Raw genomic sequence first — 16,859 nt, 5'->3', positions numbered from 1 at the left:
TTTTTAATGAATTTTGGAGTGTTTCGGTTTCTTACCGGTTTGGTTTCAGTTTCGGTCCGAGTTTTGAGCCGGTTTCGGTTTGGTTTCGGGTTCATCCGGTTTCCGGTGCGGTTCGGTTTGGTTTTGGAGTTGCAATACTCCAAACCGAACCGACCCAATAAGGCTTTGGTTCGGTTCGGTCCGTGTTGTTATCGGTTCTGTCCAGCCGGTTTTACCGGTTCGGTTTAAGAATTGACACCCCTAGACAGATTATAGGAAATAAGATAGAAGGATTTGACTTGGAGAGTCTCACCCAAGCCTAGGTACTATCTCATCATCAACCCTAGTCTCTCACAAGTATCAAAATCTCACTGCAGCTCTGTTTTTCACGGAAGAATTCTATAAGTCATTTAAATTCTAATTTCAACTTAAGAAGTTGGGAGGTTCTAGACCCTCATTGGAACTTCCTTTTAGACTTAATGGCCTATAAATTTTCAAGGATTTACATTGGGACTCTTTTCAAGATATTTGATCAACTTTTCATTTTTAAGGTATTTCATCACTAATAATGAAACTAACCTATTGACATCCCCAAACTTCACAACTTTAGAGGACTAGATGCAACAAACTAGTTAAATTCGTATGGAACACTTATCCCTCATATATGGGCTCTCAAAATAGGTCCAATTCTATTGAAAACATTAAAATTCTTATCCCATGACCTATATAACTTATTACGCTACTTATTTAAACAATTAGACTTGGATTCGTGCTTGTTCCGACATGAATACTTGTGCTGGAACCTCTCTTGATCTACATAAAAACCAATAATAATAAAGGGGGGGGGGATTGTGTGGAGGAAAAAGAAATAGATTGGAAAAAGAGTAGAAGAAAAAATACTAGTGGAACAAAGAGGTCACAGTATGATACATAAGAAAGAAATATTTAAATGGCAAATGAGAAATTAGGGTAAAGGAGAAAATAGCTCGAAAAAAGAGCTAAACTTGTATCCTAACTGGTTGTATGTAATTTTTCCCAGCACTTCATGCTTTTCTGCGTTTAAATTTTCTTCACTAATGTTTCCTGTCTTTTGCTTTGTACCGAGGACTTGTAATATTTAGAAAAGTACCTGACAATGCTTGTGGCAGGCAGCTTCGGAGACCATGTGCAGCAGAGTTATCTGATTTTAGCTGTTTGATTGTGATGGCCTTTGGAGTCACCCTTTTACAGGGAACAGGTGGATAAATTGGACCACATTACTAGCATTTCTCCATATCCATTTTAGTATTGTTTAGTTTCAGCATTCACCTGGATATTTTGGAGGCATGAACATGAGATGCTTTGATTAATTTGAATTATGAGAACTCACTCTTTACAATTGTTGTTTCTTGTTTCAGATATCAGCCTAATATATCACATGATCCGTGGTCAAGGAGCTGTCAAACTCTATGTGGTGTATAATGTGTTAGAGGTTTGAAAAATCTCATGATTGTCAATCTCTGCATAAACTGATTCCAGTTGAGATTTTCTAACTAATCAATGCAATTTTTTTTATAGATATTTGATAAACTGTGTCAAAATTTTGGTGCGGACATGATGCAAACATTATTCAGTTCAGCAGAGGGGCTTGCAAATTGTTCGCCGGAAAATATGAGATTTTGGCTCTGGAGATTTATGTGGGACCAAACATTGGCTGTTGTTGTATCTAATATCCTTCTTCCAGCATATGATTTATTTGTTATTGTTGCATCTGATATCTTTTTAGCATATGACTTATTCATTATCTATCTCCGAACTCATATATCTTTCTGTTCTTTTTCTTAACTGGTCATACTTGCCCACTCGTTCATCTTATTAGCTCAGTCAATCACTTTATCTACATGTATTGTTGCTCACAATAATGCCTTACTGGCTTTGCTGGTATCAAATAATTTTGCGGAGATTAAAAGCAATGTATTCAAACGTTTTAGCAAGGACAACATTCACAATATGGTTTGCCATGGTAAGCTTTTTCTACCTTATCTTCTTATTGAGTTGTTGTATTAATTCTCTTACAAAATTTCCATATTCAATGTTGACTAAAAAAATGCCTGAACTGATGTGGTTCCTGCTCTAGCTAGCATGCTAATACAGGAAATGACTAGCGAGAGTTGAATGTCTTGTGGATTCCAGCTGTGTCCCTCTATTTATCCTCCCAAACAAATATTTTGAGCTACTCTCTTGATTTTATATCCTAGCTGTAGCTTTCCCATTGTGTATCCTAATTTTTTTAATCTAATCATAAAATTTTCCAGCATTAACATTTCTTTATCATACTTGTATTTTTTTGCCTTTTTACTTTAACATTTCTTTAATCCCTGGCCTGTTCTGTTGCCAGCCTAAGGTAAAATTTGCTGACCCACCTTTAGAATACATAGTCTATTTGCTAGAATTCCTCAATCAGATCTTACTTATTCCTTGGTTAGGCTGCACCACAATCTGTGAATCTAAATAAGATTATGTGATGATTGTTCTGCTGAAAGAGCCCTGAAGTATGACGCCTTATGCCTTCTTTTATAGACTTTTAAAAAAGCTATGCCACATTTTTCTATTTTACTTCTTGAGAAGGTAGTTAACTGAGTTTCAATAAAATATTATTCCAAAATATTTGAACACCTGCCAAGTGTCAACACCCAATTCCATGTAAAAAAAAAACTACAGATGTGATTAATAAGTAATAAACTGTGCCATTTCTGCAAGACATGTCTCGTTAAAAGTTGAGTTTTCATAATAATGATTTATAGCTTTTAACTCATAGATATTATCTGTCCAGGAAGGTTCCAAGGTGAAGTTTTTGCTGGGCCTTTGGGTATGTGAGAGTAGACTTATATTAGATTTATTCAGAAGCAATCTGTTGGACAGAGAAGTAAATGACCTATGTAACCTTCTACAACTCATACGGTTTCACCTATTGACATTGCTTCAGCAGATCATTGAGATCATGGATGGGTTGTAGGGAACTTTTTCACTCAAGGCCAGATATATCTCTTGTAAATTATTCAAAATAGACATGGTTCTTATGGACTTTTCTACATTAATATTACTGAAACGAAAGAAGCATTTCTAAACAATCAATGAGTACAAAACGCTTACGGACTGTAGTAAAACAATTTTCCAAGGTTGCTGACTACCTGCTCTAGGAAGACCCAAAAACTGTACAGAGAGTTTCCTAGAATCTATGCTTCATCTCTCATTATTGTGCTCCCATTCCTTTTTACTGATGCTCCAGCTTCAATTCTCTTTGACTAGAAAGATCAACGGTTGAACAAAAAAATATATGCTGTTATTAATCATAGATTGAAGGATCCAGCTGCTTCTTGTCCCCTCAGAAATCTAGTTTTTTTCACTGAGTGGGTTTGTGAGTATTGTTTTCCATGTCATGTCTAATTCATATGTAGAATGTCTTATTAAATCAGGTCCCTTTTTTTTTTTTTTCTGGAATCTTATCCGCCCATTCTCCAGGGTGTTTTAGGTCTTCCATCAAAACCATAGAACACAGCAAGGGAGGCAGTATACAGGCTGTTATCCGGTTTGGCCTGTTAGCCCAATTAATTAAGTGGCTAGGATTCGGAATGGGCGTCAGACCTGAGGGCTTATGTAGCTCCTTCGGTTCCTGACTGGACTTGAGCAGCCCTCCCAATGTCCTGTCTGACCCAAATTTTTGATATATTATATTATGTTGTTATTTAAGCAGGCCACCTGAACATATCAATTATAAGTGTATAGGGCTTGGGCATGCCTACCTGCTTCCCGATTAGTTATTGGGCAGTTTAGCCAAGCCTATAATATGCTGAGACACCATGGCTTGACCCTCCCAATCTGTTCATGTATGGGCCTGTGGCCCTAGAAGTCTTGATGATCAGCAACTTAAAAACCGGAAAACTTTTTTCGTAGTTCATAAAGAATTTATTGATAAGGGTGGAGCAAAGAAAGGTATTGCACCACCCTATAAAAGGACATAGTGCACAACAGCACAATTGTTCCCACACCCTATATGAAAAGAAACCCTTAAAACTCCTCACCTTTTACATCCCCCCCCCCCCCCAAAAAAAAAAGGGTATCACATATTGTTTTGAGATTGTAAATATTAGCAGTCTTAAAATCTGAAGATTGAGGAGCCCACCAAAAAGATCGTGGTTGATCCAATATGCGACCACGTGCATCAGCAAAGCTTGATTGTTGAGGGCCCGATCATTTCTGGCACTCCAAAGACTCCAGATAATTGATTCAGTGATAAGCATCCCCAATCTCATTGCTGTTCCCTGCAAACTCTTATTCCGCCAACTCCAGAAACGAGTATAGGTTTCATCAAGCAGTTCCCATCTGTCTTGTGAGGGTTTATATTTTCCTTCAATACCTGCTGTAAAAATCAGATTGGTTACATTAATGAGTAGATTAATCTGGAGTAAACTTTACTGGAGGCTTTGGATGAATGTTCTGATTTCTTATGATTAAATTCTTGTTAATTTGCACTAAAATCCTGCGCTGATATTCTGGCTTCTGATTTTTGGATCCACGATCTGAGCATGTGGTTCAGGTTCAGATGTGAGATTATATGTTCAATAACATTTACGCTCTTACATAATGATAAAAAATGAAATGATGAAAAAAAAAAATTCTTTATGCTCAGCAGAAGATATTCATTGCAAAAAAATGGAATTTTTTCATCTAGTTTATGTGGAAATGGTTGATGGTTAGATGATTCTCAGCATTAAAATGTTAATTTATTACCTTTCTTTTTTGTTTTGTGCATTATTTGTTCTCTCCTTTTCTCTCATCATATCCTGTTATTCCATTGTGTATTAACAGACTCAGTGGAGAGATTCCACATTTCTGCGTTTCTTTTATTTGTGCTTGCTCAGAATATTCTGGAGGCTGAAGGTCCTTGGTTTGGAACTTTTATTTATGTAAGTATATCATATAATATCTGAGGACCATATGTTCTACCTGGGAAAAGAGAGTTTTAAACTTCCAAATCTTTGCTACTGATTGTCTTGCTTACATGTTTTGCTTGTGACACTGCAGAATGCACTCCTTGTTTACATATGTGAAGTGATAATAGATATCATTAAGCATTCATTCATTGCAAAGTTCAATGAGGTAAAGCCTGTTGCATTCTCCGAGTTTCTAGAACAGCTTTGCAAGCAGGTAACGTTCTTTTAGTCCGACTGTCATCCTCTATTATGTATTTTTCTTTCAGAATTGTGGTGATTGCATCTTCTTTGCGTCCTTTAGTAATAATTTTTTTTCTATCCTGGAGATTTAGCTTATGCGGCATGTAAAGATAAAATCCTTTTTTTTTTCCTTTTGATGTTTGAATTTTGAACACTTGATACAGAAGTTTGTAGGATCAAGGAAAGAAAGACTGCACATAGTATCCTCAACCTTGGTTGTGTGACATAAACAAGAGTAAATGCAAGTTGATTATTCTACAATTGACCCTCCAAAGTCATTTCTCTGGGAAATCTGAAACTTTTGGCCTTTCTGATGAGTTGGCTTTGCATCTTAGAATATGGAACTTATAAAATTGAGAACCTGAAGCCAGCCTGCCTTATTAACAGCAATCTGGACTTGCCCCGACTTTTGAACAGAAAACCAGGCAAGAATGAAATGATGAGTTTGAGCTGGTGCAAGAGATAGTGTATTTAATCCGATGAGATTTAATTACAAAAGGAGTTGAGATATGGGCTGAGTATTGAAATCCTATTAGAGACTGAATAAAATAGAGACACCACCCAACTCCAACCAGAATATTGAAAACTTAATACACCAACCCTAGTTAACTTATCCATTGCCACCTTAATATTTTTGGTTGTGCCATCTATAATGCAACTGATGAGTGGTCAATGGTTTTACTGATATTGAGAAACCCATGAATTGGATTCAGATTGTAGGCATATATTGGTTGATATGTCAGACCACTGATGATTTGAGTCCAATTAAATGAGTCGAAACATTGATGTCAGTTGCTTCAGCCACATTGTTAAGAGGATGCAAGTGATGGTTCAGAAAATTTTGCACTTTTATATAATGGTTAGATCATCTGTTTGGGGTGAAATTTTTGGGAGACGGTTTCTTAGCTCGACTGCTGCGATTGGATGTTCCAGATTGCTTGCAGTGTGCACCACTTTCACATTAATCCCTTGTGTTCTCAGTGGCCATTCTGACAAGATAATTGTTGCTCCAAGTTCCTGTATTTGAGAATGGAAACATGGAGTATGAAAAGCTTCTGGTTATTCGTCATAGGTTGATAAATTGTTTCCATTCATAATTGTTGTTCCATACCAGTGATTGATTTATTTTTCCTGCTGTTACTCCCAGACGTTAAATATTGGATCCGAGGACGGGAAGAAAAATCTTACATTTGTCCCCTTGGCACCAGCTTGTGTGGTAAGCACTTGTTTATGACTATTGTTTTGCACAATTTAATTTATGGGTTAGGTTCAATATCTTCATAATGTACTTTGTGGGTTCAGGTTATACGGGTCCTTACTCCAGTATATGCAGCTCATCTTCCCTATGGTCCTTTCCCATGGAGGCTGCTTTGGATCTTCCTCTTGTCAGCCATTACCTACGTCATGTTGGCAAGCCTTAAAGTGATGATTGGCATGGGCCTAAGAAAGCATGCAATTTGGTATGTCAAGAGGTGTGAGAAGAGAAAACATCATCTTGATTGATATAAAGAGGATGATTAAAATGGCTAAACAATACACATATTACTTCACTACTATTTATCAGAAGAACCTGACAGGGTCTGTCAGTGCTACTAAGGTTCGCAGCTTTGGATCATCTTTGTTACTTGTGCTGTAAACCATCACTGGATTGGTGAAGTGCAAGTGAATTCATGGCTAGGAGCAGCTGCTGGGTGTTCATGCTATGGAAGTTTATTGCCAGAATTTATGCTCCTATCTTTGGTTTTCTCACCCAACCCCACAATTCCCCCCCCCCCCCAAAAAAAAAAAAGCACGTATATTTCCTAATGCGAGACAATGTACACATAGTGAGGTCATATATTCATCTGCCTTTCAACTCCATTCTTTACTGGTCTTATGAAAGAAAAATGTAATTATGGAACTGGGATTTCTTGTCCTGGTTATTAGTCTAACCGAAGGATGGTCTGGGCCTTGCGGGTCTTTTTTTATTTTATTTGGGGGGTTGGGGGGGTGGTGGTTTAATGCACGTCCATCTGGTACAAGGCTACAAATCTTAGGGGATTTAGTATGGGTGAGTTTTTCGATGGCAATATTATATTATTCAATCTAAGTCTATCTGGTGACATGGATCATTTTTCTCTGATCAGTTCTATTCAAAGTCATTTTCGATTAGTACTAAGTTGAGCATTTTTTTTCTCTTTCTAGAGTAATGTAAAGTCTTTCTTGCTATTTTAGTTCATTCAATCTGAATCAAATCACCATTCTATATTAACATTTCATCAAAACCATTGCCTGTCACCCGATGGGGGTTATAGAGCGAAGCAATCGACCTCGTGGAAGTGCAATGAACCTACTGGCAGGCGGTTGACCACAGCACACAAGGCAGTAAGTCAATAACCGTGGATCTGTCCCTAATTGTCTCAGTGGTACCAAAATAAATAGCACATCTTACTCCTAAATTTAAGATAATGGAAGTGAGCGAGGTGGGCCTCATGGAATTATGACTAAGTTAAGCTATTAATTAGTTGAAATGTATAATCTCCAATTCCTCGATTGGATCAAACATGCCAAAAAAATGTAGAAGCGCAATCCTAAAACAATGCAGAAGATAATGGAAGAACAAAACAAACAATGCATACGGATTTTACGATGTTCGGCAAGGTTGCCTATGTCCCCGGTAAGATGAGATTCTGCTTCACTATCAATGGAGAATAGGGTTACAACGTTTGTCCTCACACCTCTCAGTATTGCTTGCATTACAGAAAAAGAAACCCTCGCTATAAATATATAGCAAAAAAACCCTAATCCGAAAAATATACAATTGCCCTCAAATAAAAAATTTGAGCAGGGGGGCCTCCTGCCCCCCTTGCAACCCCCATGGCCCGCTAACCTGCTAACGGGACTTTCGTCCTGCCTGTCTAGGTGCTACACCAGTACTCCCTGGATTAAATTATGACGGAATACAATATATCATACACCAACAAAAAAATCATCTAAAGTATGCTCTTTTACTATAAAGTATCTTCTTTTCAACTATTCAACTCCTCTGACTTTCTTCAGTTTCTCTAAGATAAAAGAGAAAAACTCGGATTCTGTGGGACTCTGGAGATTAACAAAGATGGGGAAAGGTAAAGTAGCACTTATATTCATTTCACAAAGGCATTTTTTCCTTATATTTATTTCACAAAGCCATGTGAGATTGTTCTCTTTTGGTCGCCCATGCTGATGCTGCCAAGCACTGATTAATGCAAAATTTCTTGAAAAGTGAGTACATTGACCCTCATTTCATCAAAAAAAGAAAGAGTACATTGACCTGCAACTCACCTCATGTTCTGGACTGAATCTCTTAAGACTTGCCTTTCCTACTTAAAGCCTTTGATTTAAGTTGATGCAACTGGTGTTACTATGGGATTCATTCTGGTCAGACCCCTTGGCCAGGCCAGGTATGACTTGATATCAGATCAGAGGGACATATTACAAGCTAGGTATTGTGGCCAGAGTTTAGTTAAAGTTCTACTAATGGAAATTGAAAATTCATGTAAAGCCCTTTGTTTGGTAAGAAGACACAAAGCAAGCAGGCTTTATTAGGTCTCCATGTCTGTAACCATTTTTTTAATACACCAATGCCTCCACAGTCAACTAAAATTAGTTCAATTAAAGAGGCAAAATGAGAGAGATCCTTAACAGAGAACAATGGATCCTTCTCCAACTTGGACCCTCTCTCCCTCCACTAGTGCCTTCTTCCTTTTCCTTCTTGTTGCTTCCAATCTTCTCACCTTCTACTTCTCCTCCTACACCTCCACTTGTTTTCTCACCACCACCACAGCTGCCGCCGCCGCCACCACCACCGATGATGCCATATCAATGGACTCTGGCACCGACGAGGCCTCTTCAACCAATAACAGTGACCTCCCAGCTGAATTCCTTGCCTCCACAGATCCACAAAAGCTCCCTCTTGGTTACAACCCTAATTTTGACTCTGATACTATGTATCCTCCAGTTGGCCACCCATGCACATTATTTCCGAAAGAGCTCAACCTATACATGTCCTATGAAATCAATGGCCCTTGCCCAGATGATGAACTCTTAGCTCAAAGACTCCTCCTCAAGGGCTGTGAGCCTCTCCCTCGCCGCCGATGCCTGCCCGCCGCTCCCCCCAACTACGTCGAACCTCTTCCACTCCCAACCAGCCTATGGTCCATCCCCTCAGACAACTCTGTAGTATGGACAGCTTATTCATGCAAAGACTACTCTTGTCTTCTCAACCGGAGTCATCACCAAAAGGGCTTTGCCGATTGCAAAGACTGTTTCGAGCTCGGCGGCCGCGAGAAGTCACGGTGGATTACACAGAGCCATGGATTAGACTTCTCCATTGATGAAGTGCTTGCGAAGAAGAAGCCCGGTACAGTGCGTATCGGACTTGATATCGGTGGTGGTACTGGCACATTCGCTGTGAGGATGAGAGAGAGAAATATAACTATTGTGACTACTTCTATGAACTTGAATGGTCCATTTAATAGCTTCATAGCATCTAGAGGTGTTATTCCTTTGTACCTTAGTGTGTCACAGAGGTTACCATTCTTTGATAATACTTTAGATATTGTGCATTCGATGCATGTTTTGAATAACTGGATTCCAGAGAAGTTGCTTCATTTCTTGTTGTTTGATATCTATAGAGTTCTTAGGCCTGGTGGGTTATTTTGGTTGGATCATTTCTTCTGTTTAGAGGAGCAGTTGGAAGAGGTTTATGTGCCAATGATAGAGACTGTTGGGTTCAAGAAGGTGAAGTGGGTTACTGGAAGGAAGCTTGATAGAGCGCCTAAGATCAAGGAGATGTATCTCTCTGCTCTGTTGGAGAAACCATTGAAGAGATCTTGGTAAATTCTTGTTTCCCTTCTTTCTTTCTTTTTTTTTTTTTTTAAATCCCACTTAGATGAATCTCAGTGGAGATTGAAATAGTTTATAAATATTGAATTTCCTTCCTTTTTTTTTCCCATTATTTTTATGAAAACATTTCCCTTTTGATTTGAGATTGTCTTTTTTTTTTTTTTTGGGTGGGGGGGGATTTGAGATTGTCACTATTCCTAGAGGACTACACACCCAAGTTTAGTGCTTCACACTTATATGGTTAGACATAGATGGATCTATTACACAGAGGAATACCCAAGGCTTAGGTATAATTTTAGTCCAAAAGCAGCAAAGGAAGTGTTAGAAAATACTAAAGGTGTTATTTTATTCACAAGGGACAAAAAATGAGGTGTCATTTTATATCTGCACATTGAAATCCTCTTCGGGTAATTTCATGATTTTACAAAACTTTAGATTAATTTTGAACCACTTTTCTTACTTAGTTTGTCTATAATATTTTACATAGAGATCCTCTATCACAAGGGTTCACCCATTAAATGTGAAGTGGTAGATTAAGCTTCATTGAAATCCTTATACGACTTACACATTAGATGTGAAATGGTAAGTTATGCTTCGTCAAATTGGTACTCATTAGATTTGAAATGGAAGGTTATGTGTCGTTGAAATCACTATATGACTAACCCATTAGACATAAAATGGTTAAATTATGTTCGATCAAAATTGCTACTCTTTAGATATGAAATGAGAGATTATGCTTTGTCAAAATTGCTTAACTCATCCATTAGAAAGTTCTCGAGATTATGCTTTGTCAAAATTGCTTAACTCATCCATTAGAAAGTTCTCTCTCTCTCTCTCTCTCTCTCTCTCTCTCTCTCTCTCTCTCTCTGTGTAGTGTTTTAACTTAGGTGTTCGTGTTTGGTATTTGACTAATACAACAAAAGCTCTATAATTGATGGAGGAAGAAAATTTGAGGCCTTTAACTTATTTTATAGCAGGCTAAGCCTATTCTAGTGCCCATACCTAGAATGGTCCTCACCAGGCACATACAATACCACGTTACTTCCGCGGTCATCGTCCTCAACAGTTCCATTCTAGGTAATTCTCATTTCTCAGTTTGGTGATAGATAGTCCGTTTTTGAATGGCTTACACTTTGGCAACAAGTAATACTTTCCTAATTGCTTTACATTACTGTCTTTCAAGTAGTCCTTCAAGTAGTCCTTTCTTGACGGCTTTTGGTTTCTATATAACTCTCCAATTATATGGAGAAGTTTTGATACACCTCAATGGTTTTGGAGATAATAGGAAATGAAAGTCAAACCCTTTAATCTATCTCGTAAAACCCCCATTCTTGTGTTTTTCTGGTTTTTTGGAATAGAAATAGGTGAAAGCTGAATTGGGCACTTTTTATAACATGGAGTCCCTGTTTTTGACATATTAAAACATTACTTCAGCTGCGTTTGGTAGTCATTAAAAAAAAATGTTTCTAATGTTTTTCTGTTCTATGGGAACAAAATAACAGAATAAAGCATTTGGTGTCAACTTGATATTTTTCCTTTTCTTTGAAACGAAAAAGGGGAAAAAATGCTAGAAACGCAATATGATGGAATTACAAAACCTTCTTCCATCATTTCGGTTTCGTTCCAAGTACAAAAATGTAAACAACTAGGGTAATCGTTCTTGAAACAGGTTCATCAAACATTTTTTTTTTTTAACAATATTTTAACACAAAAACTAAAAATTCTGTTTTTGACATGAGACGTCGTTTTTTAAATTGAATGACTACCAAACAGTAGCCTTCAATTGCTCATAATCAATTCTAAGCAAAAACAGCAGAAACAATTGGCTAAACTTAAATAAGGATGGATAAAGGAGTAAATTGAACTCAAAATATAACCATCCCTAAATTTTACTATCAAAACCCCTATAACCCTTTTTTTTCTTAGCTTGGAACTGCCAAAGATAGAAAACGCTGCTTGTCACTAAAGCTTCAACCCTATAACTGACAAACAGTCTAGTTTCAATTTTGGATTGTGCAATTTTTTTTGAGTAATCAGTTTATCTCAGTCTAACCTAATAAATCCAATAGACCAACCGATTAAGAACCAATTAAGATCGATTATTAGCCAAAAGAAAAAAATAAAAAAGACTAAACCGACCAATTAAAACTGATTAATGACCAGAACCAAAACTGACCAATTTTTTGGTCAGTTTTGGTTTTGGGCCTCATATGTGTAGGACTAATTAATTCCCAACCGGTTTATACCCTTAATCAGACTCTAAATGCCTTTTCTTTTTCTAATTTCTTTCATTCTGAGACTGGAAGAGGAGACATTAGGCATTGAACCAAGGAGGCATGGAACCAACCTTGGACTTGCCAAAGGCTGCAGTATTCTCTCTCTCTCTCTCTCTCTCTCTCTCTCTCTCTCTCTCTCTCTCTCTCTCTCTCTCTCGCTCGCTCGCTCGGTCTTGGTTTTTCTACATTTTATGGAGGTGGTTCATGAACCCAGCCCAATTACCTATACTACCCCAGGCCCCAACTTTTTCTGGGCTTGGATTCTGGCCTCAGCCCATTAAGAAAAGGCTTCACATATGCCCCTAAATAAGCCTAGTGATAATCTCCTTGTTGTTCACCTTATGACTGGAATCATTTCAGAAGCTCCTTGGCCAATGTATCATATCATATCAATTTCTCCAGATCTCCTTTCATCATATTCTTTGTCAAGGCAATTGGGTAGTGGATGCATACGCATCAGTTCTTTTAATAGAACCTCTACTATTTGGACATCCCCTGCCCCTTTTTTGTATCCTCTTATCTTTGTGGATGCTTGAGGGACCTCGTTCCCCCATTTTGTAAACCATTTGGCCTCTCAACTTATTATTAATTAAGTTTCTAATTTATCAAAAAAAAAAAACTATTTACCCTTAGATTTGACTTTTCTTTCCTTCTTTCTTTCTATAGTGGAATTATGCACGCAATGACAAATCATGGCCATCTTATTACAAGTTTATGGTAAGGATGAGTTTTTTTCTAGTGCTAAAAAATTATATGCTAAAGCTTTTGTATGTTTGGATCTATTGGTTCACCGATCATTGATGGTTCTAGAACCGCCAAGTCTTCCGTGCAATAATAACTAGAATTACTACTGAAAAAATTGTCACACTTTAATCGGCTCTCAAATGCTGGAATTTTATTCATGCCACCATCTAATCCATCTAAGTATATATGTTACATCTCAAATCTATTGGAAATATTTTCAAAATATAACTTTTTTTTTCTGATCACCTAAACAAATTTGAAGTAATAATTTGGTCCATTAAACATTACATAGAGGACAGACTCAGTTAACTTTAAATAGACCTGATATACACACAACTGACTCAACACACTTATGTTCTTCTCTATGATGGATTCTCCTAATTTGTGAAACCCTCCATTATTGCATGTGAAAATGATGATAGCCTTGAAATCGAGCAAATGTGGAAGAAATGGTCAACCTGTATATCAAGGCATATTTAGTGCATGAGGTTCTCGTCATTGTGAGTCTGGATCATAATTTACATAGTTTTACCCTACTTTGTTAATAAGTTATTTCTTATCTCAAACCTAGTGGTCATAAATGGAGCAACCTTAGAGTTGCACAAAGGTCAATAAATAGTCATACATGTTGTTTTATGGTTGTCCTTGTTGGCAACCCGACCACGTGGTGGTAATGACATGGTCAGTTTGGGTGACATGGATGAAAATGATAACATGGTAGTGTCTAGTATCACCGATGAGATAACAGAGCAACTTGGTATGCATGGAATGGTTTAATACATCCTTAGTATGTGGTGCGGGTTTCTGGGTCAAAACTGGCAAAATTGGTCTATTTACGCTTAGAGGCATTTTCGGCAGTGAAAATGAAATTTTTGGAAGATAATTTCTTCATGAAAAATATAGATCGTAATTTATCTAGTCCAGTGCATCTGATTTTGTCGCATCCGATACCGTATGAAGAAGTTACGGCATTTGTGGCAGTCGATGACAGTTTCAGCATTTAAGATGAATTTTTTTAAGAAAATGTTCTCCATGTAACAATACAAAAAAAATCCAATCTTTCAAACGGTTCTAATTTCAACGCGTTCCAATTCTGTATGAAAAAGATACGTCATTGGAAAGGTCTAAGAGCATTTTGGTCTTTTTACATTGCTGAGTCAGATGATTGAGTCTTTTGAAAAGTCGTAGAGCTTCCAGTTAAGGTTCCAACGCACTTCGTTTCATCTCTATCGGATATCGTATGAAAAAGTTACAAGTGTTTCCGTAAATCCAATTCGAAAATTCATCAGTATGTTCTCAGTGTTGGGTGGATTTTTTGGAATTTATTTTAAAAATTTGAAGGGATTTTATGTAATTTTGAGATTTTTAAGGTCTTAGTTGATAAAGGGTGTTTAGCACTGAAAATAGGGGCTTATGTGTATATAAGAGAATCAGAGGGATCCTTAATAAACGGCTCAGATTGAGCCACGTCGGTCAGATTCAAATCTGACGGTTCGTCCAAGAGCTTGCGTTGAAGATGCTTTCCCGAGACTTGTCACTGGTGGAGTGTATTAGATATGATGGTGTGGCGCTTCACCATATTGAGTGTTGATTGTGTGTAGCGCATATGCATAGAATCTATAAAGAGATTCTCCATATCTTGATCTGAGCCAATCATATTAGATCGGTTCCGATCTAACGGTCAAGATCGATTTGAGCTTTAATCAAGTTAGCAGACAGAGTACCGTGAAACTCGCTACATCAACCAACCGGTGATTGACAACGTGTCCGCCAATGTCAACGCTTACGTCATGATGGCGTCATAGAGATTCAAAAACTATGGTTTAGAATTGTCCGTTGGTTTAATAAGACGGTTTAGATTAAGAGATACCTTTTGATGAGATCTACGGCCAGATTTGTGCCTCTGTTGTGTGCACCGCCGGTGTAGCCTACGCCATCCCTACGAAGATTCTATTTCAGACTATCTCATTGCTCTAACTTCAAATGGTCATATCTCCCTCATTTTAACTCGGATTTGGGTGAACCAAGTTGCTACTTCTTCGTTTTTTCAAGCCCTACACTATGGAAATAAGAAAAATGAATTTTGAGTGAAGAAAGGCTACGATTTTGGCAAGAGAAGCTTCCCCCTCTTTGTTGGCCTTTGAATGAACATGAATACTTGATGATAAATGTTCTTAGGCCATTAAAGCAGGTAAAAGAGGTGGTTGAGGTGTGTTAATGATACATTAACTCAAAGCCAAGGAGAAACAGAAAAAAACAATGATGTGTTTGCTTTGAAGAGCAAGAAGCCAAGGAGAGAAAAAGTGTGAGCATTAAACTTGTCAGTACAAGTTTCCAATCATCTCATGCAATCGGTTGTGAGATTCTCTAACCTTTGATTTACATTATATGCATGTATGTATGTTAAGGTTAGTTGTGGATGAATGTATACATGTTAGGTTAGTTTAGGGGTGTCAATTCCTAAACCGAACCGGTAAAACCTGTCGGACCGAACCGATAACAACACGGACCGAACCGAATCGAAACCTTATTGGTTCGGTTCGGTTTGGAGTATTGCAATCCCAAAACCAAATCGAACCACACCAGAAATCGGATGAACCCGAAACCAAACCAAAACCGGCTCAAAACCCGGGCAAAAACTGAAACCAAACCGATAAGAAACCGAAACACTCCAAAATTCATTAAAAAAATAAAAAAATTACATAGTTTTGTATACATTTGTATGGAAAGTCGAATCCAAACTAGACCAAAAACCAAAACCAACCCGGTTACAAATCAATTTAAGAAACCGAAGACAAACCGAAACCAAACCGCACCGAAATCGAAACCAAACCGAAACCAAAATTTCCTTATTGGTTTGGTTTCGGTTTCAACTTTCCCACACCAAAACCGACTCAACCCGGACCGAAACCGAGCCAGACCGACCAATTGACACCCCTAGGTTAGTTATGGATGAACTATAAGCATGCTAGCTAATTGTGGATGTCTATGCTAGGCAGAGCTTGATTGTAAGGCATTGATATAAACCCAAATTTACTGTATTCTTTATTGATTGCTTAGTGGATGCTCCCGTGTAGTGGGTGCTACACATTATACCGGCACTGCTAGTGTCATCTCAGCTTTGGCTTGAAAAAATTGGGTGTAGGTACTCCCGACTGTGGGTGCAGTCAAAAGAATGTATTGAGTAGGTACGAAGCCTTTACAGGCACTACTTCGGAGATATAGGCAAATTGCCGAACTTTATAAAAATCCTATGTTGTGGGTGCTTGTTGTTTACATTTTATATTGAAGTACGTGGAATGTGGAATAGATATGCACACTTAGAAGTGTCTATAAGAGGCTGAATATGTATACGACTGTGTGTAAACAGGAACAGGTATATCAGGTTTTTCTTTACCAGACATTAGATAATTTTTTAGAGATCGAAATTAAACTCACTGATTCACCTCTCCTCTCATAACTGCCGTGTTACAACAATACATTCATAGCGCAAAGATCAATAAAAAGTCACACAATCATAACGCAAAGATTTATGTAGTTTGATAATGTGCCTCTCTTGTATATGTACATAAAATAGAAACAGTCAAACAATCATAAGACAAGATTTACGTAATTCGATAATGTACCAACATCCCTTATCAGTCTCTTGAGAGTTAAAAGCATTTGATATTAAATATTCATTTTTATACTCCCCCATAATGAATGAACTTCAAGAGTAGGAATAGATATGCTTTTTTTCTTCTTTTTTTTTTTTTGGGGCGGGGGGGGGGGGGGGGGGGGG

At 37.7% G+C, this 16,859-nt stretch overlaps 2 protein-coding genes across 2 annotated transcripts in view; both read left to right on the top strand.

The window, feature by feature from the left end:
• The window catches only part of LOC122079403 (protein POLLEN DEFECTIVE IN GUIDANCE 1), a 27,025-nt gene extending 20,074 nt beyond the window's left edge, over positions 1 to 6,951 (top strand). The window contains exons 4-11 of the mRNA XM_042645838.1: positions 1,128 to 1,216; positions 1,377 to 1,450; positions 1,537 to 1,687; positions 1,814 to 1,981; positions 4,828 to 4,925; positions 5,044 to 5,166; positions 6,340 to 6,408; positions 6,495 to 6,951. Coding sequence (XP_042501772.1) covers positions 1,128 to 1,216; positions 1,377 to 1,450; positions 1,537 to 1,687; positions 1,814 to 1,981; positions 4,828 to 4,925; positions 5,044 to 5,166; positions 6,340 to 6,408; positions 6,495 to 6,695 — 973 coding nt within the window. The 3' untranslated portion in view covers positions 6,696 to 6,951. The remainder of the gene's footprint in view (positions 1 to 1,127; positions 1,217 to 1,376; positions 1,451 to 1,536; positions 1,688 to 1,813; positions 1,982 to 4,827; positions 4,926 to 5,043; positions 5,167 to 6,339; positions 6,409 to 6,494) is intronic.
• A 1,913-nt stretch (positions 6,952 to 8,864) lies between these two features.
• On the top strand, positions 8,865 to 10,052 carry LOC122080086 (probable methyltransferase At1g29790). Its single transcript, XM_042646961.1, has one exon. It carries the CDS (start codon positions 8,865 to 8,867, stop codon positions 10,050 to 10,052), a length of 1,188 nt encoding a protein of 395 aa, XP_042502895.1.
• The last annotated feature ends 6,807 nt before the right edge of the window (positions 10,053 to 16,859 follow it).

The sequence above is a fragment of the Macadamia integrifolia genome, chromosome 5 (assembly GCF_013358625.1).
Source record: "Macadamia integrifolia cultivar HAES 741 chromosome 5, SCU_Mint_v3, whole genome shotgun sequence".
Taxonomy (NCBI): Eukaryota; Viridiplantae; Streptophyta; class Magnoliopsida; order Proteales; family Proteaceae; genus Macadamia; species Macadamia integrifolia.
This window is presented reverse-complemented; position numbering and strand designations above follow the sequence as displayed.